We start from the raw sequence: 24,819 nt of genomic DNA, 5'->3' as shown, positions 1-24,819 counted from the left end.
TATTCCGCTACCTTTCCCTCGACATCCCCGCGGTAAGAGAAATCGAACGTTTTACTACTTTGAAATAACAGCCCAATGGTCGCGAAATGTTCGATCGGTAGAAACGTAAGACAAAGTCCTTCGAGTATACAAAATCCATAGAAAGTTGTTTCATCCCGTTGTGAAACACTCCAATGCCCTCTGTTTATTATCGCGTCCTCGCGACTCGTTACATCGAGCTTTGATTCTCTCGAACCAACGTATGCGCGAACGACACGATCGAGACTTCAACGGTATCGTGTTCCAGAGTCGTGAAATAGAGACGATTAAAAAATGAGAATTCTAGGTTTTTTTTCAGTCGATCGAACGTTTCGTGTTGCGAGGGAAACACGTGACGCGCATCTAACCCGCTCGTAAACAATTCGTTCGATTAAACGATTCGAGAAGATGGTAGGCGAGTTTCGAAACGACGCGATTAAAATGCTCCGTGTGTCTCGCAGGGGTGCCATATATCCCGTAAGAAAAATATCTGTTCGCTTTCCACCGTCTCCGCGGCCGGTACAGGCGCGCGAACGCGTAACGCAAACCAAGTTATGATTTACAACAGCGCCTACGCTCGCGCGAAGGTATCAAGGGCTACTTGTCGTTCTTTTTCGACCTCTCTCCGACCCGTCAACGTTCCACTCGGCTGGAAACGTTGGGATACGTCTCCCTTTTTCGGCTATGCACCTGCCCCAGCCCCTGTAAGGGGTTCCACGGCCGTACGTGTACGTATACATACATATATCTATATATATATATATCTATATACATATACATATTTATTTATTCGTTTTTCGCGAAAGAACAAGGGGGCCTGTCGGTCGTACACTCCGAAACGCTGAAGTGTGTACCAGCGGCGTAGGAAACCGGTGCTTTCGTCGACGTGTAGAGCTCGATAGAAGAGCGTGCACGCTCTCTGTTCATCGGATACCGACTCCCGCTGCAGGCTACATTGGAGCAGATTAACCGGAAGGGATTATTACAAGGGAGGATGGGAGGGATGTACGCATTTATTCCGGCCAAGGGATGAGAAGGACCTGCACACGTTACTCTGCAGCCCAGAATCGCAGCCGGAGAGAGATTCTTTTTAATTTCAACTCCCTCCTTTTTCTACCGACTTGCCGCTCTCTCGTCCAAACTGTCCTTCAAACCGACGATCCTCCTTCGATTCCACCGTTTAACGAGAAATCCCGTGTACCCGAACTGTAAATGCGATACCGTTCACCCGGTTTCATCCTGTTGTCCGTTTCGATCGTTAACGAGATCGATCGAATTATCCGAGTCACGTATCCGGATTATCTCGTACCTCGTTCGTTCGGTACCGAAACGATCGGTAGCTGTTGCCACGGGCGGGGACTTTCGCGCTTTAAAGATTAGTCGGTAGCGCGCCACGTGTTGTACAAGTTCCGATTGTGATACCTTTCGGTTCATTGTACGTTAAAAATTTACCGTAAGTATCCGAATACTATCACGGGTCGAATCGTTGGTCGTCGCGGACCGATTTCAAGAATCCGTGGAAAGTACGCGGGAAAAATCTTTCAAACTCGCAGATACTAGCGTACCTATCCAATGATGGGTTTCTTTGATATTATGAACGATACTTGCGAACAGAAACGAATTCGAACAGTTTTGAATACGATCGTTGAAAAATCTATCAAACTCGCAGATACAAATGTACTTATCCAATGATGAGTTTCTCTGATATTACGAACGGTACTTGCGAATAGTAACGGACTCGAACACGTTCGAACCGTCGATGAAACGAAGACAACCGAAAATGGACACGAATTTGGTACCCGAATGTAAATAGAAATCTCCATATGAAACCGTAGCACAACAGAACGACGCATCAAAGCACGCGTGTTCGACAAACAAACGACGCTGGTTTCGTTCCGACAATCGAACGCTTCTTGGTCGGTACACAAAGGGGATCCGTGCCATTTTTCGACCAACCGTCGCTTTAAGGGGATATTCTGGTTCAACGGATCATAAAACAAAAATTTTTTTTTTTTTCAATTATTTTCTTAAAGTTTATCCCGTGAAAAACGTATTCCTGGGGTATCGTATCGGAATTCAAAGCAACAACGAAATTGCAACGATTCGAATAGAGCGGCCCACTCGTAAAAATATTTTCGACCAATACGTGGCGAAAGTTGATCGGTTTTTTGTTTCACTGACCGAGACTGATTCTCATATGGACGAACTAAAGTTTATAGACCATTCGAGATTTTTTACTCGTCCTCAAGGCCGGATTCCGTACATCGTATGAACTCTACTCGCGTACATTCTCGCGCACGTTGATCTGTAGTAGACAATAACGAAAATATATAATAAGTTGTTCGATAAGTTTTGTCGTTCGATAAAAGCAACCTAGTATTGTACCGTTCGATATGTTTTATCAACGACAAGATTTATTGAACAACCTGGTACATAGATTGTACAGATGGCGTGCGTTACAAATCTACACGACGTATGGATTCCAGCCGCGTGTAAAAATATTGTATTCGTAAGAATTTTTGAGTAATAATAGTATTCGATACTAAATAACGTTCGAAAGACAATCCTTGAAAAGTCGAATGCGACGTATCCACTTATAAACGTGTCTCTACCAAACCGAACGAATAAAACGCACCTTTTCGCGTTTCCGTACAGTTTCGCGTGCTCGAATTTGAGAAAATTTGATCGAAACACGTTCGTCGTTTAATTTTATTCGGACCCCAGAATAATCTCATCGTCCACGCACGCGACGTTGGCCACCGTTTCTCTCTCGAACTACGTGAAATAAAAAAACCAACCTGTACGAACGATAAATCAATGCGTGCAAATAGAAAGAACATTCTTGAAAACTTACATCGTGAGCCAATACCAGGAAACATTGAAAAGAGAGGAGCAAAGCGAATTTGAAAATAATAGTAAGAAGTAGTAAGTGCAACTGAATCTACAAAGCGTGAAACGGTAAAATCAACAAATGTAACGGATCGAAAAAAAAGCTCTTGTGTACACAGAATAAAAATAAGTACGTAGTTGAGCGTAACAATTGTCAAAACCATACGTACGATACACGTACGAAATCACAAATGCACGCGTTGTTCCGAACGAGTAACAAACAATGCTTGTGTATCTGCACACTTTGTGTATAACGATGTTTGTACATACACACGTGTATATTTCGTTCGTTGTTCTAATCCGTATTGCGTCTCGTAAAAATAATCAATTGCACGTGATCTCGTGTGAGTTCATCTTAGGGTCCGAACGGACCCGGCACCGCCGTACTCGTGGTCGCTGGAGGGTCCGCCATTAGCGTTAACGCGGATTCCACGACGATCGTTCACCAGCGGGCAAATTCGCGAGGAAGTCCGGCGGCCGTCTGGTATCGTTCTCATGGTGCACGCGCACGCATACAGGCGCAGATACGCGCGATCGTCCGCACGCACATGACGCCTGGAAACTTGACGGATACGCGTGCACGCGCGAAAATACACGATCGGTATTCTCCGGGCGGAGAAGCCCGGATTATCGTATGCACGTGCGAACTCCTCTCCGGTGTATTAAACGATTCGACGAGTTTTATTTATTCAGGAAATGAAAATCCTAATAGACTTTCGCTTCGTTGTTATATTTTCTTGCCTGGCGAGCAGCGTGGCCCTCGTATTTACCGTGCGTATCATTTTGCACGTATCGCGGGCGCGCGCGTTCATCGCGGAGGTTTCTATCAAATACACGATCGCCGCTCGCAGCGTCCTATAACGTGGCGTTGTTAAATAACAGGATGAGCAACCTCCCGCGAATTTCGGAAGGAGCTTGTTTGAAGAGCGAATGGCTTTCCGCTGATGGCGGGAAATGGAATCGCGGTAACGCTAGAAAATCGACGATCGGATTCGTCGGAATTCGCGAACGTTCGTTTCCGTGATTGATCACTTCGTCGGGCACGGAACGATATTAATACACGACGATATACAATTAGAAGAAAATCGATGATTACGCGCGAGCGACGCGACGAAAGATCCGGGACACCTTTGGTGTAGTTGTTCCATCGAGGGGAACTTTCTCCCTCTACTTTAGGGAATAAATTATTTTTCGGACGTTTATATACCTACGAATCGGTCGATGCTAAGTGTTGGAATAAATGTAACAACGACTTGGGTAGTGCAATATGTTCGTGGATTTTAGATTACTTTTGTTATTTTCGTCAGGGAAGAAATTATTCCTCGGACGTTTATACGTCTATAAATCGGTCGATACTAAGTGTTGGAATAAATGTAACAACGACTTGGGTAGTGCAACGTGTTCGTGGATTTTACATTACTTTTGTTATTTTCGTTAGAGAAAACATTATTCCTCGGACGTTTATACGTCTATAAATCAGTCGATACTAAGTGTTGGAATAAAGGTAACAACGATTTGGGTAGTGCAATACGTTGATGGAGAATAGTCTATGTTGAGTTTTAGGGACTTTATTCGTATTGCCAAAGGGTCGTCAGCTGTGCGATCAAAGATTTGGCTATTACTTTCTTTTTCAATTTTCTACGGTCAGTCACGAGCAGAGAGTCGAGAAAAGCACACGACACTGTTCGTCGTTCGTATAAAGTTAAATCATTGCATTACTGGATACGCGAGATCCAAATACTATAATTATTAAAAATATTGCCCAAGAAACTGTCAGATACATCGTGCACGAATCCAGTAAAGTTTCTTCGACGAACTTTACACTATAGGATAGATATCGCTTCGAGCAATTGGAAAGGTTAGTCGAGGGATAAAATAAAATTTTGAATAGAACGTTATTCGTATCTATACGCTATGGGTTAGATAATTGGAAAGGTTAGTCGAGGAATAAAACAAAATTTTGAATAGAGTGCTATCCGCATCCATACGCTATGAGCTGGATATCGCTTCGAGCAATTGGAAAGGTTAGTAAAAGGATAAAATAAAATTTTGAATAGAGTGCTATTCGTATCCATACGCTATGGGTTAGATAATTGGAAAGGTTAGTCGAGGAATAAAATAAAATTTGGAATAGAGCGCTATTCGTACCCATGGGTTGGATAATTAGAAAGGTTGGTCGAGGAATAAAATAAAATTTTGAATAGATCGTTATGCGTATCTAGAATAGTAATGACGATAAGGAGAATGGTGAAACTTCACCTATCGACGAATCGAATATTTTCGAAACGAATAGTCGAGGTAAACAAATATACGGACCAATCCAGAGAAGCAAGATTCCACGCTCTAAACGAAGGGGTAAGCTTTGTCGCGAAACGAAAGAAAGTAATAAAGCACCGTCGATCGTGGAAGATCGCGATTAATTGATAGCCATCGTTTTTCGTGGACGATACGCAGGAAAAATAAAGTACAGGTGCTCGGTTCGAGGGAAGCTTACTTAGGCATTAGCCGTGTATTGTTTAAAGGTTCGCGTGTGTGCGAGATCGGTCACCCTGTATAAGAGAACCGTGGTAAATATTAGGTACCATCCTGGCGGCGTCAAGTGTACAATGGCGAGAGGCTGCCAGGGGCGGGAGGGGTGTAACGCAGAAGGGTGTGCATGGCGAGATGGGGAGGAGGATGGATACCTTTCGTCCGTAGAACAGCTGAAGGTAGAGACGGAGGCGGCGACCAAATTGAATTTGGGTTCTGGCCTCTGTTTAGATTCCTCGTTGGTTGTTTAGTTTAGAGGAACAAAGAAAACATCTATGTGTTTATTCTAGCCAACGCTTCACCCCCGCCCTTCGCTCTTGCCGCGACGTGTCTCTCTCTCCCTTCCTTTCACATTATTTCTGTCCCTCGCGCGCGAAAGCACTCTTTCTTCGTCCCTCTCCTCTCGTTTCCCTTCAACCGGATTCCTCGACAATCCACAAACTCTTCCCATCGTATGCACATTTTTTTCTTCCTTTTTTTTTCTTTTTTTTTCAACCAAGAGCTTCCGACCCCTCCGGTTCTCTAATTCGTTAAATACGCCCCTCCGCGTTGCGTCCTTCCCCCTTATTTTGTCTTTAATTTTCTTTGCCGAACGTTTCGTTTAGCGCGAACCGGCTCGCTCTATTTCGATTTACGCGGGGGACGTTATCCGGGAATAGTAATTTTATTCCCTCGACTGCACCCGTTGCCGCGAGAAAAAAAAGAAAAAAAAAAAAGAAAAGTAGAAGGAAAAAAAAACGAACACCCTGTATCGAGCGGTTGTCGAAGAAAAGAACACCCGATAAAAACCATTACCGCGATCGACCTCGGACGGTTATTATTCTCTGTCGTCGCGATAAATGGCGGTCGTAGGTTCGCTCCCTCGGTTCGCCGGGCGAGAAATTGTTTTTCCACTTAGTTATTGTTATTTGGTCGAGCACCGTCTTTCTCGAACTCGTTCGTGTCCAGACTCTCGGATCTCAGCCGGTATCCACGCGGCGGTTCCCGCGCGCGTCTCTTCCCGCCCGAGGATTTCGGGGCTCGCGAGAAACCGCTTGCGGGGGACGCAATTTCCAAAATAAACGGTGAACGCCGGCTCCGCAAATAATCATCGCGCGTGCTTTTAATTAAGTTTCACTGTCTGAGGCCCCCGATAAACCCCCTCCAGCCCACCGGAAACCCTCGGTCCGAGGCTCCTTTCTTCTAATCCGCGCCGAGGGAAGATTTTCGCCCGTGAATCGGAGACGACGATTGTCGAACTCGCTCGAGTGACAATCGTCGGTCGAACGAAACAATGCACCGTGTGCGCACGATGATTCTCGGTAATCCGAGAAGGTATCTGCGCGTAATACTTCGCAGCGATAAAACAACGAACCGAGAAAGAAATCTACTTTTCCTCTGATGCTCGAGCGAGAAACATCCGCGTATGGAAATTAGTCGGTATCAAGGGCGTTGATATGAATTACTTTAACGAATACTTTCGACGTTTCTCGATGTAGGTCCCCTTTGAACACGGTGGACGACAATTGCGTAGAAATCGATTCGTCGAAGAACGTATCGCGATCGACTTACAAAGAATTGTCTTCCAGGATCGGTAAGAGTCGATACCCTTTTTAGTTGCGATACGCGTGTGTATCGCGGACCGTTTGACGCATCGAAGAAACTACCACTTCGGCGACGTTATTCGAAAAGAATTCCACCTTCGTATCTCCATTCGAGAGGCAGGGAACTATACACTCCCTTGCATCGGATACGTACGCGTTTTACGAGCAGAATCACCGGTCGCGTCCGGAATAGAAACGTACGCGCAACGTTCAACGACACTATCGGCAGAACGTGTCTCGTGTATCGTAAACATCAACAAAGTCTTCGTCGCGATCGTGGGATTAAACGGATCACGGTTTAAGTGGGTACCGGATTATCGAGAGTCCGTGGCAGCGGAATCGATTCTGAAAGAGACGAGATTTTGCTATTGCCACGCCACTGGCGGAGCACCGGCGATAAGCCCGATAAGGTAACCGAGGCGCTTGTGTGTGGTCGTCAAGATAAAAACGAACAGATGTGAAAATATTCTGTTGTACACTACAATATGTATTTATTTCGAATATGTCTCGCAACCTCGACCAATCGAACGCGCGTTTAAATATACTCCGTTCTATTAACAGACACGTCTTATCTATTCGCTGACTTTTTAAATCTTCCTACGTTACCACTCCCACGCAACTTCGTCTCTACGTAACACAATACACCTTAGCTCTGAATTTTACGCTAACTTCTACCGTACCCGAGCCGAATCCGTTCTGTCCGTTCTGTCCACAGCTCGCTCGAATTCTCCAGTTTCTTTGCAATTCGGTATTTCGATCTCTCGCACGATTTTACTCACTTTTATACTAGGTTGTTCGATAAGTTTACTCGTGTTTTCCATTGTAAAGAAATACCACGACGCTCCAACTTTGAACAACTGTAAATATACGAACGACTCGTCGTACGTTTAATATACGACAGATCTACGTGAAACTTCACAGATGTTCGTCAAATGGTAGTACCGTCTTTAGAAAAATAAAACGACCAATCTAATAGCTCCAATTCTTATCGAACGAGAATACTTATCGAGCAACCTATTATCCTTTTACATCCTTTAACCCCTTGCCTTACGATTTACGTTTCGAAAACGAGTGCTACAGTCAACGTCAACCTTGGTAACAACTCTAACTGTTCTCGTGAACGGTAAATTTTCTTTTCAAAGACACTATACGAATGTTTCTTTGCAATATTTTCGAGGAAATATATTTCAACGTACGAACGTGGACAAGATTCACGTGTCTCACACGATATTTTGAGAGAAAGGGTTAAACGCGCGATCGAAACCTTCGTCCCGAATTGTATCCCTCAATCTCGATCGAATCATTCTCGCGTGCATCTATTCGTAAATTTTCGATACGAGTAGGATATACCGTAATTATTGGGTCGTTCCCAATAGTGATTTCATTCTCCAAAATGGAGAATATATAATTTAATAAAATGGTTTATACACTCTAAAAAAATCGTGTTTCATTTTCACCAAAAAAAAAAAGAAAAAAAACGAAATGACTTTCCGAACGACCCAATAATATTATACATACGTACGTACTCGTTTCTTTGTTCTCCGTACTCACTGCGCACAAAGTAGATGAAATTTAACAGCAACGAATCCTCGCCTTTTTACACCGTGTCTGCGACAGTTGGAACAAAACTGTTTCTTCGATGTTTTCAAGGGCAATTTTTGGTTCTAACCGATCGATAAAAGTATCGGTTTACGCCGATGTAATCTCGCGATAACTAGCCTCGCGGAGTTGAAAATATTCAACTTGTTTCGTCGATTGGTTCGTCTTCGTGGAGCCGTACACGCACGAGAACAGAGTAAATACAAATTCTGTCTTCTTTCTTCGCGCACACGTTGATCCTTCGAATACAAATAGATGGTACACTCGAGTAGAATATTTCAATATTTTCGCGTTAAAATTACGTTTACCGGGATTTGAATAATCCCGTCCATTTTGTGCGAGAAAGTGGGACAAAGAGACTTACGTGCGGTACGGATTCACAAATAACGTGTATACACGTATATTTGACAATTTGTCAAGAAAAGAACGAAAAAGTTCGAGTTTCTCTACCTTTCTCTACCCATTGTCGTTATTCGACGATTTTCGCGTCTAATCTTTTCAAATAATTCATAAGACGGGGATCGGGACGATCGAACGTGTACGCAGGACGATGTTTAAGGATCGTACGACGCGTAGAGACGATTGTTTCAGGTGTACGTCGCGTAAAATCCAACGACTGTTTGAGATTTTGGAGCGCAAGGGACGAGACGAGATTTAGCGGTATCCGATGATGTTTACACGAAGCGACACGAAATGTTTAGTCGCGATTCTCCCGCGAGTTATTTCAGGTGGCCAGCGAGGCTCCGTAGTTTTGTCAACCGAGGCGAAGCCGATCGTAAAAACTCTGGGAATCGCATCGACGTTGTTCTATCGTCCCGAGGAACACGCGTTCGAAGTCTCGTCGATGTCCTTCGCGCGAAACTACCAGGAAAAATGAATATTTTTCGAGCCGTGAACGTGCAACCGTGTTCATATTGAAGTATTCGTTATTAGAAGCAAATATTTGTATTGCATTCCCGTCGGTATTAATGCTCGATTGAAACGACAACTAGACGCTTTGGTAATTTATTTAAAACCCGCCGCGTACCGTTCCGTTTAATCGTCCGTTCGAAATTGTTAACGTATACCCGGTAATTAAGGATTAATTCGTAGTTATTGCGTATCGATCACTCCTGTTTTCTTCATCGCCGGCCTCCGCGATTCATTCCGGGTTAATTGTTTCATTTGCGATTCTAAATCCTAACAATCTCCCAGGAAACATCCGCTCGTTCGATCGAGTGAACGTTGCGTCATTTTTTACCGCGATCGCCGGACAGTCGACGTAATTTAAACAATCTTAACGTTCGAACAATCGTTTCGTTACATCGACGACGCGTACACGGAAACGAAACACGAGGTTTCGTTCATTTTTCCACGGATAAGAAACTTCCTCAAAAGGATGTTTTTTAATATCGAAAAGTAACACGGAGTACGAGGACGATTGAGTACGTTTCGCGGGATATTGCAGTAATTTTTCATTTATATATTTACTTACGCTGGTGGATTAAAGAAAGCGTAAATTAAAGGAAGAAGCTTACGAAAGATCGTTTAACCGAAGAGCAAACGTGAACAATAGAACGAGAATCAAGGAAACAAAGAACGTATCTCTTCGGTACGAAAGTGCGAGTGAACCTGAAAGATCTTGAGAGGCCGTACGAATTAACACCGGTTAAAAACTGTCTACGGTCAATCTAAGGAAAAATATTATTCTTTCGAAGATGCAAACGTGCTAATAAAGAGTTCGCGTGGTTCCCTGACGAAAGCTGGGCGAACGTTTAGGAATTAAAAGCCAAACGACGGAGTCGACTGCCGATGCAGCTTGCCAGGGGTTGAACGGGGGATGCTCGGTGAAAAATTCGAGGGCGTTTGTTGCGTATCGTTGGCATTCGGGAGGATGTTCGACAAGATTTTCTCAGGTATCACTCAGCGGGCACGAACCGAGCGTGTGAATAATGGAGGGTAATCGCCCTTGCCAGTCTCCGTCGACCTTCGCCCCTCGAGGGTAGCAAAGGTGGGAGACTAAGAAGGGTGGGATTTCTAGATTGGATTTAAGTACACAGCCGTGAGGTTTCAACCGGTTAATAATGTAGATAAAACCAAGACTCGGAGGACTACGCGAGACGTCGCGATGTTGCGGCGAACTTGAACTCCGGACTTCTATCTTACCGCGGGAATTTCGATTGTCAACCCTCCCGGTGACTCCGTTCGAGAATTTAACGAGCAACCGAAACGCGTCGAACGTTAATCTCGCGGCGCGTGTATTCCTCGATTATCGATCGTTCAACGAACAACGATAAACAACGTTGCTTTTATCGCGATCGTCGAACATCGATTCCGAGAAACGATTTGTTTACGGAACCGTTCGCGTTTCGGTAATCTCGTTGATCCCTCGCGACGACGAAAATCTTTCCACGATTGGAAAATTGTCTTTCGCGCGCTCCGCGAGAGAAGAGTGGATCATCGATGGAGAAAATGAAAAATTGATCGTGGAGGGGTCCTCGAGAAAAAGAAACGAGCCGAGCGGTGTTCCACGAGCTGAAACACGATTCGTGGAATCGCGGAATCGTCTCGAGGAATCGCGAAGCAATTTGTTTACGGAACCGTTCGCGTTTCGTTAATCTCGTTGATCCCTCGCGACGCGTATCGACGACTAAATCTTTCCACGATTGGAAAATCGTGTTTCGCGCGTTCTTCGAGAGAAGAGTGTGGATCATCGACGTAGAAAATGAACAATTGATCGTTTAGAGGTCCTCGAGAAGGAAAAACGAGCCGAGCGATGTTTCGCGAGCTGAAACACGATTCGTGGAATCGCGGAATCGTCTCGAGGAGGCGAGAAACGAGTATCGTATGTTTCGTCGTGGAGGATATCGCGTTCCGTGTTTCACGGAGCGGGTGTCGCGCGGAAGAAGTCGCCAGTCAGCGGACGGTTTCGGTAATTTATTAAAATCCTCGTCACCGTCGTCATCCGGCGAAATGTCCTCGTTGCCCGCGCGAACGGGAAGCCTCCGCGCTTCGGCGCGAGAGAGGGAGGAAAAAAGGGAAAAAAAAGAAGAAGTAGGAGAAGAAAAAAAAAAAAAAGAAAAAGGAAAACCACCCGAGGAAGCCGGGGCGATGGTAGGGGAACGAAAGAAGGCTTTTATGCGCAGGCCAGCTGGCTCAGCACGACAAAAATTCTTTCAATTACAGAAAAGCGAATTCTCCTTAACTCCCTGGGCATCGATATTCATAGCGAAGCGTGTTACGTAAAAGTTACTGGTGGGATTCGGCTGAAAAAGAGAGAGAGAGAGAGACAGAGAGAGAGAGAGGACACGGATCAGGCTGCAGCCCGGTTATAGGCACTCGAACAGAAGGGGTGGAGGCGGGGTGGCAACAGGAAGAGGGTGGAAAAGTATAACGGAACGAAGGGATGGAGAAGAAGAATTGGGCAGCAAAAGGGGGTAGGGGTGGGTGGCCGGGGGTGGATGCCGAGCAGGCTTGATTGGAAAGGACAGCCTATCCGCAATTTGCCATCCAAGAGAGGGGAATAGAAGGTGAGAATTCGCTTGTCTTTCATCGGGACTTTCTTTCCCTCCGCTTCGTCCCCCTTTTTTCTATTTTCCTCCGGCGTTCCTTCCCGCTAAGCACCCCACTCCACACCCCCACTCTGCCCCCCATCCGCGCTTATACGCAACCCCTTTTTGCATTTCAAGAGACGCGAACGAAAGAGCGAGAAAGGGACATCTCCGTCAATACCCGCAGCCATATCCGACGGATCCTTTGGATTCTTGCTCGTTGCGGAGGCGTTTGGATATTAACCGGAGGATAAACGGGCCTCGAGATTCTAATGAAATATTGACACCGACGCGAGCAAAAGTTTGTTTAATCAGAGAATACCAGCGTCGCGCGTACCTCGCGATTACGAATTCCGAACGAGCGAAATGAAAAGAGAGCAGCGACGTTTTAATACGTTCTTGACTCAAGGTCGGTCTTAACCCTTCGCGTTGAGTCGAGACGGTTTCGACCTCGTGTTTCGCGTTCCGCTTGCTTTTCACCGAGCGCGAGAGACACGACGAGTATCGATAAGATTGAAATTTTCCTCGTTGGAAACTGTTCTCTTCGTCGTTGTTCTCATTCGCGATTCACTTTCAACGCGTACGTTCCATTTTGTATCGACGAACCGTCATCGCGCGTTATCAAAAACGGTGAACGTACGTTGTCCGGTATATTCGATTCGCGGAGAGTCAACGTGCAGATTTTTGCGTAAATTGTTGCCCGCCGGCTGCGCCATTCGCGAGAAAGTCGATGTAAGAAAAGCTTGGAAACTTCTCGGTATCGAAGTCGTTTAATTTTCCCGCGTGCTTCGAAACGTTGAAATACTACGTGCTCTCGTCATCGAGTAAAATTAAATTGAACTTTCGCAGAGACCCTCGGTGTTGCTGCAAGAATTAACGCAGTACTTCCTCGTTGTGCGAAAAAAATTCCCGTCGCGAAGTGTTTCTCGGATCCGTGCGAACTGAAAATTTCGACGACGCGCGCGCACCGAGTTCGATAAAACGATAACTGTTCGTGTAAAGAAAAATAAGATTTAAACGCTATAAGCGACTGCTTACGAAGCGCAAACGTTTACTTCTCCGAGCGTTCGAGGACGGTCTACGGGAAACGTATTTTTGCATCTGCGGCGGACAAAGTATTTATAAACAACTTCGACTTAAAAAGACATTCGTGCGCGCCTAACAAACTCTTCGACGGCTTTTTCGCGGCGCGGTATCTGTTTATATTGTATCTTCAACGAAGAGGATGATCTCATGGTCCGAGCTGACACGATCACCGGAGTCTGAAGCTCGCTTATACACGATGTTCGATACGAATCGTGGCTACTTTCGCGAGTAATTTTCAATTAAACCGCTAAAAGGTGATTCGGCTCGTTTTTCCCGTTGCGAATCACCTTTCGAACTTCTCCGTGATTTTCGAGAGTGTAAATCCGTATTTAATGCGTTCACCCCTTCGCTCGCAATATCCACATTCGTACGTTCGATTATATTCTCTCGAAAATACTACAGAGAAACCCTGATAAAACGTTTTCGAGAAACAAATTTAACCTTCGCGAGGACAATGAGAGTCGCGATTAACCGTGCTGTCGATTATCGCGTTAAAATCGAAATCGTGAGCCAAAGGGGTTAGTTAACGAAGACTACGGAAACGTTTCGTACCGGAAAGAACGAACCGCGACGAACACTTCTCTTCGAAATTTAATCGAAGGTTGATCCCGAGGCAAGGCTACGCGAAACGATGTCCGTCGAATTCTATTTTCTGCCCTCTCGTTTCGAAGGATTCAAGGGGTGAAGACGTATTTCAAGTATCGACTATCCGGCTAATATTAAAACGCGTTCGTCGTATCGGCCCTTCCGAGTTTAGCCGCGTTATATCAAAACGGATACAGGTCGGGATATTTTATTTTTCACGGGTCAGACCAAAATCGCGGCACCGTTTTCCAATCGCGAAATTAACCGTTGAATCGTTAACGAGTGTCTTATTTACCTAAACCGACGAAGGTAGACGCGATCCGATCTTTGAACGGTCGCGAACGTTACGCGGCGAATGAAAGTTTCAACGTGTCGTTCATCGATCTGTTCGTCAGATTTCCCGAAACACGGCTGAAAGGAGAGTGTTCCGTCTTCTCCGTGTCTCGAGTCTGTAGCACTCGTGTCGTTCGAACCCTCGCGAGCGACCCTCGACTTCCGCGAACCTCTTAAATTATAAACAACGTCAGCCAACGCCGCGGGACTTCGATCGACTCGAAACCGCAGAAACTTGGCCCGTTGGTCCGTCGCGACAGTCGGGATATCTCGAACCGTGCAACAAGAATCCCAACTCACGTGGCCAGTGTGTCCCGTCTCTGACCTTCGATCAGCGCGAAACCGCGGCGACATTAATTTCGAAGCGACCGATAATGGACCGTTGTGGAATCGTTCGCCAATTTACGAATTCTCGACCCTTTTTCTCGTCTCCGCGACGTTTTCGACCGGTGCGAACGAGACGCACGAGCGAGAGAAATGAATCGCGACTTGGTTCCGAAAGGTTCGTCGAGAACGAGAACAATTGCGTACAATCGACTCGAGGAAACAATCGAAGGACGTTAACGGGAGCCAAAGAGAGTTCGAGCATCAGCACTCCGAAGTTACCGAGGCCTTGCGAGAAGCGGACCCCTCCGTGTCACAATGGAAGAGGACAGGAAGTCGCGGTCGAGCCGACGAGTGGTCAGCAGAACTTGATAGTTTCTCAAAACTCGATCTTTGAATCGCCACGAATCTCACGGTACCGAAGGCCCCGTAGACGTTTGCGCGACCAACTCATCGCTGCTTAATGAAATTCTTATCGATCTTTGAACGCGATCGAGGTCGTTGTTATTGCAAACGTGTCTCTCGAAATCGTGGATAATTCGTGTACCGTGCGCGTTACGAGAAGAAAAAGAAAAGAAAATAATAATAATACGAATTAACGCGGCGCGTTTATTTATACACCAGGACGCAACGACGTCGAAGAATAGCAGAGAATATCCATCGCGGAATTCGTACGCGGCCTGACTCAGAAATTTATGCTGCGCGGATGCTGGCATATTAATGCACTTTTGGTAAAGAGGAGACCAAATAAATGACTAATTACCTGATTATTTTATCGCGTCAATCGCGGCGCGTATAAATGGGTAACGGTTAAATTTACGTTTGTCTCGCGTTCGTTTTAGCTCTCGGGAACGTCGAACGGCTTAAACGAAAAAGAAAAAAGCTCGAGAAACTAGACCAGTGTGTCGTTAAAATAATCCCAAAAATATCTCTCTCCGTACACTTATGTATACGTGTCAGCCTGACGATAAGCGAATCTCTGTTTACACGTAACCAACAGGCGAGCAGATGTACGTGTCGCACGTGTAATTCACACATTCGTGTTGGTACACACGTATTTACCTGGTGCGTCACGTGAACTTGATATTCACCGTTACTATCTGCACGTACACGAGTGCGAGGGCGCTCGCGTAAACGGTGTACGAATAAAAATACCCTAGCGAACTAATGCTCCGAGCTCGCTCGCGCTCGCACTCGCGCGCGCGCGTTCACGCGATTATTAAAATAATTTATTCCCGCCACCGGACGTTATCGATGGATGGTGAATTATCGCGGAATTTCCCACGCGAAAGGGGCAACGAAATTAATATTACACCGTACGACCCGAATGGAAGTAATCCGAGTTGAAAAAAAAATTAATCAAAAATATCGAATCGAATTTTATCGCTGGAACCACCGTTATCGAGAAGATCGAGTTTTAAACATTTTTAAAATTTCGAAATTCGTGCGTTCGAACGAAAGAGAAAAAAGAAACACGAACGATCGTGGATCAACGGAGAAAAATCGTGATTCCGAAATTGGTGATTGTACATTTTACGATCGACGATCGAGCCAACCGAAAGAGAAGCAATTTTCGTTTCCTCGAGTGACACCGGTTTCTGCGTATCCTGTGGAAAGCTCGAAAAAAGTATCCTTCGAGCTGAGATTTACTAGAGTGCGTCCATATGTCGAGAATTTTCGAGAAACCTTTCCTTCTGGCTAACGAAGGTCCATGCACATCGAATTTATCGGCTCTATCCGGAAGATCGGACCGTTAAACACATGTGGCACCCACTTGGAGTATTTGTAGACAAATTCCGAACGATCGATACGATTGGAAATTGTTTCTCGTGAGAGAAACCTTCCGATGTTTCTCCGTGTTAAAAATGGCATTTTCCCGCTGGGCTGTCGAGATTGTCGATCGTTCTCGGCGTTATAGATTCTCGATACTCGAAACGATAACATTTTTTTAAACTATCGTCTCTAGACGCTCGCGTTTGGTGAAAAAATCTGGCAACGATATTCCCCGACCGTAATCGAGTTACAGTCGAAACTCGCGAAAGACGCAACATCGCGAATAAACTTTATCGACCGACAGTTTTGTTGCACCGTTACTATTAATAGATCAAGTATTTGATCACTGTCTTGGAACGTGTATACTTGCTCGAAAACGTAACGAAAGTGATACGTACATCCAATCCGGGGAAATCCCACGCGTTAAATCGCGGACAGAAATTTCCGGCGGACAAAAATGCAAATCAAGCCACGAGTACGATTTCTGGCCTTACCTCGTGAGTAATTGTTTCGTTGTTCCCTTGCGAAATTCGTAATGCAATACACGCGATCTAAACAAACACGCAACAAATAAGATCGTAAGCGTAAGTAAATTCCCAAGATAAACGTGTCTAAAATCAAACAAGAACCTGCAGAAAAGAATATTACCGGGAAGGTTGAAACGAAACGTTAACGAAAAAGATACTAGGGAAAATTAATGGAACGCCAAGTTTCGGGTTAAACGAAACTTCGAACCTGCATCGACTCGTGAACTGCATCGTCGCGCTCCAAAATTTAATTACGCGCATTCGCGATTTCGATGCTCGACGAGAAAGCTAAATTAACGAGCTTCGAGTAAAAAAGAGACAAATAAAAAGAAAATTTACCATCCGATCGAAGAGGTTCGATCGTCTCCAACCTAGACGAACGAACGCGTCGAGGAAGAAATTCCAGATCGCGTCGACGATTTTTGTCTCGACCGGGACGAAGGTCTCTGCGACCAATTAACCAGCATCGATCGATTTGCATTTCGTAACGCGTCGATTCGTTCTTATTATTCGTTTACCAAGTGTCCGATGACTGTTACCTACTGTTTTGAAACACACCGCGTTGTTCACGAGCGCGCGCGCGCAACGTATCGGGATGGTGGTACACGGTTCTCGGGGCTGTCTAACCGCGCGTGTCGCGCATATATGCATTCTGAAGCCGGCTTCTATACCTGCGGCGAGCGGTGCGGCCGTATCGTTCCCCCATTCGAAAAGGAAACCGTCGAAAAGGCCGCTTTAAGGGCCATAAAACATTTGTTTCCCTCGGCGTCGCTCGCCGCTAGACCCGTAGCGGTATATTGCGTTCGGCCGCGGGAACGCGGGATTTTGAATTGAATTTGAAATCAGGGGGCTCGATTTTACGGTGGTTGGGTGTCAAACGCCTCGGAAGTATCGCGTTCGGTACCGGCTTAACGGTAGGGAGCGACGGAGAGAGAAACCGTCGGTTTAAACTCGGTACAACCCGCGCGCGGATTCGCTATCGGTTTACGCGTTCTCTGGTCTTGTATCGCGTTCACGCCCGGATGCGGCCCCCCCCCCCCTCTTCCCCCCTCGCGGGATCGTTCGATTCGGTTTTTCGATTTTCGACAACGACCACCGGTGATACGGTGATCGTAACCGCGGCGGTTCTTATCGCGCGCAGATTTCCTCTGTTCTCGGAAATCAACGAGTCCGCCGGACCGGACGTCTCGACGAGAGCCGTGTCGAGCCTCATCGAGCGCGAGCAGATGTTTGCTTCTAAAATTAGTGCTATTTGCGAAGTGATGTCGTCGGTTATTAATACAATCCTATCTGTCTTCGCGGCGGTGTACGCGCGAACAAAAACGCGTCCGCGTAAGGTAATATTCCCGATGGATCGAATTCGTAGCCCGGTGCGACGGATACTGGACCGAGTCATTTTTCGCAAATTCACGGGTAAGGACACAGGTACCTACCTGATCGTTGTCTTGCTGATCTTGCCCGTACGACGGGGTGTCACCGTTGGGGGTGGTGGCGGCGGAGGGTCGTTGCGACGTTGACAAGTTGATCGCGCCGTCTCCGTCTGTGTCATGATCCATTATGCCATCGTCCTGAAATCACGATCATCGTTACGACTCTCGATCGGCTGGATCCCGGGTACGGTGTGGTTTCCACGTGAACGCGATTCGGTGGTCGTTTCGCGATCGTGAAAATTTACTTCTGCTAACCGAGAATGGTACCGCGAACTCTCGAACACGCGCATCGTTACGAGAGATGTTACCCTCGAACGGAGGAGAAACAATTTTAGATCGCGCACGACGCGTGCGATTCCATTGCGCTCGAAACCGGAGCAACAATGTTGCCCTCGAACACGCCGCTAATAATATATTCCTCCCCCGGAAGCGATCGCGTTCGCGCGTAAATTCTACACGCTCGTTGACGCGACTCGGTGCGAGACTACGCGCGGTCTCTTCTTTTCTTTCCTCTTGTCGAAAGTTCGCCGTGGAACCGTCGTACGTACGTTCCAAGTCGCTTACTTTATGAAAAAATCCTCGATCCACGATGCAAGCCGACCGTCGGTCGGCTCGGAGTACACGGGACACCGGTGGTACGTCTCGCGCACGCAACGTCCTTACGAAGCGGGTCAGATCATTTCACACGCGTCGGCCGCAATCACTTTCCGTTCCGAGAAAAATTGGTAACGTAAACGGGACGTAAATACGAGGCACACGGTACAGTAACACGCGTCACCACTCGCGACGAGGAGACTCCCGTCTCCGCGATCGTAAAAACAACATACCGGAAATACCCTCTAACCCGGGTAGCAACCGGTCGCGCGAATTTCGCGGTTCGATCTACGACGCGGGACCGTTTTCTCGGGCAAACTGTGTCCGAACGAATCGCGTTCATTCAACTTGGAAACGTTTATTCCGTCTGCGACGCGCACACGTATATACACAAGCCGAGTGGAGCACACTGCCGTTGGAGAGGTTAGAACGCACGTGGACGCAGGGAGCCGTCAAAACGCAGCACGGAACGCGGCCGAAAAAGAAAGAGAAGCCGGCCGCCGTGGAAACGGGGACGAGGAGGGCGAGGAGGATGAAAACGGTGACGGCCGTAAAGAAGACGAAAAGCAACGTTCACGCGGCGACCGAGTAGCGAGGACTAAACACTAAAAGCGGCACAGGCATACCAAGCCGCCCAACCGGCGAGGCTGTTGCTTATTGTGTAAATATAAACAAATATAGTTGAAACCAACCAACAGGCCTGCTTTCAGCCGCTCTCTCACCCCTCTCCCCACCCCACCTAGCTACGTCTTCTACTCTTGCGTGCCCTACCTTCTCTCTGTCGGCATCTCCCCCTCCCCACTTATCGCGGCCTGCCCTCCCCTGCCCCGTGTCTGAAGACTTTTCCCCTCTCGCTCCACCGTAACACCCACCCTTCGTCACGTCCCTGACCCCACCGCCGCCAGGCAAACCAGTACATCATATACGAGGCACGTTGTACCGTGGCTGGCTGGCTGGCTGGCTGGCTGGCTGGCGGCTGGCTCGCTCGGCCTGTCTTGCCTTCTCTCTTGTCTTCCCATATGCTTGTCTGTGCTCGAACATTACACATCGTCGCACGGTTGTCGGGCGAGCGGCTGCGCGCGATGCCTAACTCCGTGACGCGCGACCGGCCGCTTCGTTACGTTACGCGCAGCTGAGAGCCTAAGCGACGGAGGAACTACTCCTTTCTTTTTCTGTGTTTTTTCTTTTTTTTTTCTTTTTTACTTTTTCTCTCCTTTTACGCGTTTCTTTCCTCTTCTTCTCGGCTGGAAAAGCTCGGGGGAGGTACACGGGCGGTTTCGAAGAGGTGAGGCGTTTCCGACGGGCTCGAGTGTGTTTGAACTACGGGGAAGCGTAATTCGAAATTTATCGTACCGACGGAATGTGTTTAGATCGGACCGGATTTTCGAAACAGAAGCGAAACCATTGGAATTTTCCTCGCGCGATAAAATTCGTGTATTTACATTTCTCGGCGCGACTATCGCGCTAGAAAACAATCCGGCTCGGCGCATCGTGGATCGAAATTTCTTTCTTTTTTTTCTCTCTCGCTTTTTCGCGGGAAAGATTCGAAATTTGAAATCGAAATGAATTCCCTTCGGTTCGATTCTCGTCGGTCCAAGTTCGAAAGTGTTCGTATTCGAGAAGCTCGAAGGATTTCTTCCGGATCGGTGAAGTTCGGGGAGATTTCCGAAGAGGAACTCGTCGAAGAACCGTAAACGACAACGCGCGAAACACCGAGTAGAACGAAAATCGAGATCGGGTCCAACCGGTCGATCGACGAAGCGCCGACTAAATTATGAATATTCCGTCCGTTAGATGACTGGCTGCGTATGTATGAACGCGAGCTGGTGCGCGCGCACAGTCCCGCTTCGTAAATATGTGTGTACACGTGTTGTCTGACGCAACCTGAACCACCGGCTCGAGTTTGTATAGGCGAACCGGAAATGGGGGACGAAATATTCCTCGAAACGGCGTGTCCTTAAATATTCCTTTCACTCGTGTTTCGAGCACAACGACGATCGTACTTCGCAGAAACCGAGCTCTCGAAATTTCCCGCCGATACGGCAAAAATTGCGTTCGTTCTCGCGACATCTCGATAAAACAGGGAATCGTTAAAAATATACGAAAATCTTTCGCAACCGTCGCTTCCGTGAGTACTCCGTTGCATAGGAAGAAGGAGGGGGTTGGAGGGAATCGGATAGAAATTCCATGCGCGACTTTATTAGGCGGACGATTCTAGTCCTATCGGAACAGTTCGAAGCAAATCCTCGGCTTTAGCCGTTCCCATTGTCGAACAGCTAGGTGTATCCCGTAACCCACGGTGGTTCGGCGAGGGGAGCCCCGTCCCATCGTCGGTCCTATGACAACAAAACTGAGGGCAAAAATAGGCGCAGCCGGCCAGCCGGGCTTGTGTACGTGGCGTATACTAAATATGTATTTATTAAGTAAACAACCGTCGCTCTGGGGTTCTGGGGTACGTACATACGTCTCGTTTCCTATTTCATTGTGAGTAATGCGCTCTCGTGAATTCGATGGTGTTCGGTTACGTCACTGTGCACGAGCGTAGACGTACATCCGTGCGGGCACGAAATCGACGCCGAGACCTTTCCTTTTTTTTTTTTCGCTCCGTGTGTTTCGTTTCTTTTTTTTTTCTCTCTCTCTCTCTCTCTCTCTCTCTTCTTTTCTCTTTACACGGAAACGAGACGACGTTCACCGCCCGCGTCGACGAGGAGTTGTCCTTTGAACGATCAACGGGACACGGGTTAATCCGCGAGCGTCGCGCGAAGAAAAAAAGGGTGAAAAATGAAAACCGAAGCACCCGATTCGTAACGGGGACGCGAACGCGTAACAAACACGACGAACGCGTTTACGCGTGGGTACACGCGCGCTCGCGCTTCGTAGCTGTGAACGCGCGATCGAGCAAACCGACCGTAAAGAAGGATAATCGTCGGGAGTCGAAGTAAGAAGAGATAACGAGATCGTATATCCCCATCAAAAAGGAGAGAAGGACAAGGTAAACGGGCGTCTTCGCGTGTGTGCGACTCACGACCACCCTTGGCACACTCGCGCGGAGGGTGTCCGCGCATGCCCGCGCGGGCGAGCACGCACGTCCACGCGGTCTCCCCTTCTAAATAATAAACGAGAGGATTTACCCCCGTCAGGTTCGCGCGACGGTACATAAAAATACTCGAATCTGAGAAATTAGCGGACGGGCTAACGGGACCGTTGGCTCGTCGTGGGAGTCGTCCGGAACGGGCAAGACGGAGGGAGACGACGAGAGGACGAACTCTAGAAAAAGAGAGCTCGAGGGACGGGGGTCGTGGACGCGCGCGGACCCGCCTCGGTCTCCGTGCGGAGTGGCGGCCCGGGAAAAAAGGGTACCTAAAAGGGTTGAATTAATGTCGCGATAAATATATGATTTAAGGTGGAAACGTTTGCAACTCCGGCTAATTTTTTATCTGAGACCGCGGCGCTCCTCGTGCAGGGAGAGGTTTTTGCCCTAGAAAAGAGAGACCAACGATCTCTCGAGCGAGCACGCTCGGGCCAGGGGGGTTGGAGCTCCGCGCGGGTAAAAGGAAGCAGCTTGGGGGGGGGGAGGAGAGGAGGGATGAAAACCGAGCGAGGGCAACGGTGGCGGAGGGTGGTCGAATCCAACGGTTATTTCTTTTTTCGGGTAATTTACTACCGGCGAGAATTTGAGCGGACGCGCGCTTTTTAATAGTTCGCGCCACTCGAAGGACTCTTCCGTCCTTTTTCTCATCCCTCGTACCGCCCTTGCTCCTCTCCACCGTACCCGCTCGTCCAGCTTCTCTTTCTCCGTCTGTCGGCCAGGAGATCGGCCAACGCGCGGAGACTACGCGGCGGCATCGTTCCGCGGCGGTTACGATGAAAATTACGAGACTATAAAGCGGCCATCCGCGACGCAGTTTATGTCACTCGACTCCACCGGTGAATTTTACTACAGATTACTCATCGCTTTTTTTCCGAACGTTCGATAGTCGCTGCGACGATGCGTGGACTCGGACGAGCGTAATTGATCGAACATTGCGAACGCGGGGGGAACGAAAAATGAATGGAGAACTTTGAACCATCGGGGATGTTTGGTCTTCGTACAGCGGGTCCATTCGGACCCGTGCTATCTTTCCATCGAAGCTCGTTAACCTCTTTTCGCGCTCGTTCAAAGTATTCTGATAAATAAATACACGATCTAGAAATCTAACCGATTTGTGGCAAATATAACGAACCCACGTGTACGAACTAATCGAATTCGAGTCTGGGTCTGAAAGGACCCTGTTCGAGGGTAAAACTGGTCAAGTTACTCGTGTCGAACGCGGGGAGAACGAAAGACGAATGGAGAACTTTGAACCGTCGGGGATATTTGGATTTTGTCCAGCGGGTCCATTTGGACCCGTTCAATGTTTCCATCGAAGCTCGTTAACCTCGAAAGAATTCGAGTCTGGGTCTGAGGGGACCCTGCTCGAGGGTAAAATTGGTCAAGTTACTCGCACCTCGCGTCGAACGATACATTTATCGATCAATCGATACATTTCTTGCTATAATCAAATTGTAAGAAATATTGGATTGTTCGGAAAGTAGTTTCGTTTTTTTTTGTGAAAATGAAACACGATTTTTTTAGAGTGTATAAACATTTTCTTAAATTATACATTCTCCATTTTGGAAAACGAAATGACTTCCAGAACAACTCGATAACTTACGCACAGTAGGTCCTCCGAAGGAACAAGGAGACAACTTTGCTCGTTCGTATAGAAACGAAGAGAATTGACATTTTGTTCGAACTTTTGAGGATTTTACGTCCCCTTGACGTAAGGTTAAGTTACATTAACGACAAAAGTTACGCTACGTAAACGATCGTACGTTCTAATATTCGGATACGGGAAGCTGTACTCGGAGAAGAGCAGACCTTTTCAGGCTGTCAGCAGCTCGAGACCGAGTGGGGACAACCTAAGAGGGAGGGGTCAGATTCGATCGACGACTTTGCGCACAGTTGTGTACCAGGACGAATAGCGAAAGGCGGATGATGTTGCGTTCATGGGCGCGCAATCATTGGCCGATGCGTGAAAAAAAGTTCGAATTCCTTCCTCAACCAAAGAAATCGGTAACGCGATTCACCTTGTTCAAGTATGATAATGCACAATAATATATGCGCAAAAGCGAAGAAGTCCATCCACCAAGTGCGTTGTCTCTTCAATTATTCCACGCTCTATCCGCCATACGTTGCTCATTTTGCAATGAGCAAAAGCCCTTGACGATAAACGAGAAACAATCGTTAATTTTCGTTGGCCGATCGGTCATCGTGTCCTTTCGCGCGGAATTTCGCGCCGATTCCGAAAGTCCTTCGTGTGGATTGTACGTCGTTCCGTTTTCTGGTAGAGCGTGAAACGAGAGGGGGAGGGGGAGTGAGGGGTCGTCGGAGCATCCCCACGGGACCGCAAACAGTCGTTCCCCCCAATTATCCGCGACACGAGCGAACAGGCTGATGGCGAAACTCGCGCGTATCAGCGACGACATACGTGACAACGAGGCTACGGGAATCAGAACTATTCCGTGTCACCCTTATTTCTTCGTAGACGTGTGGGGTAGGAGGGTAGGGTGGACGAGGAGGAGAACCGGGGGACAGTCACCCTCCGGCAGGAAGCGGGGGCAGCGACTACCGCTTAGGTTTCCGCAGCGTCGACGCTTTTTGAATTAACCGCCTGGACATTAGAATACGAAATTGATATATTATGGCCGAGGACCGTGCCCGTTCACCGCCCCCGTCTTCGACCCTCCGTTGAAAGGCCGCGAAACCGCGGGGGTCAGATCGGGACTGTGAAAGAAGACGGGCGGATGGTCCGGTTACACACACTCTTTAGGCATGACTGGCCGCCGTTCGCATCTTTCATCGCATTATCTTCCCTCGTAAAACACGCCTTTATAGGTTCCCGAAACGCTCACTCCTCCCCTCCAGGCTCGACCGTGCCGAGACTTCGGTTCGTTTCGGTCCACCGTGTCGCGGGTTCCTCGTTCGTCGTTCCTCCTT

The 24,819-nt window shown here is 47.5% G+C and overlaps 1 protein-coding gene across 18 annotated transcripts in view; it reads right to left on the bottom strand.

Annotated features, from left to right (window-relative positions):
* The window catches only part of Foxp (forkhead box transcription factor P), a 337,294-nt gene that overhangs the window by 126,897 nt on the left and 185,578 nt on the right, over positions 1–24,819 (bottom strand). For 17 of the 18 annotated variants that reach the window (XM_076313224.1, XM_076313236.1, XM_076313235.1 and 14 more), the window contains one exon: positions 18,210–18,344. In XM_076313224.1, the coding sequence (XP_076169339.1) occupies positions 18,210–18,344 (135 nt within the window). Of the gene's footprint in view, positions 1–18,209; positions 18,345–18,770; positions 19,384–24,819 lie in introns of those variants that run through there. The other variant, XM_076313237.1, reaches the window with a different exon arrangement.

This window comes from Ptiloglossa arizonensis, chromosome 5 (assembly GCF_051014685.1).
Source record: "Ptiloglossa arizonensis isolate GNS036 chromosome 5, iyPtiAriz1_principal, whole genome shotgun sequence".
NCBI classification, from domain to species: Eukaryota; Metazoa; Arthropoda; class Insecta; order Hymenoptera; family Colletidae; genus Ptiloglossa; species Ptiloglossa arizonensis.
The sequence above is the reverse complement of the archived record's forward strand: the minus strand, read 5'-3'. Positions and strand labels throughout refer to the sequence as shown.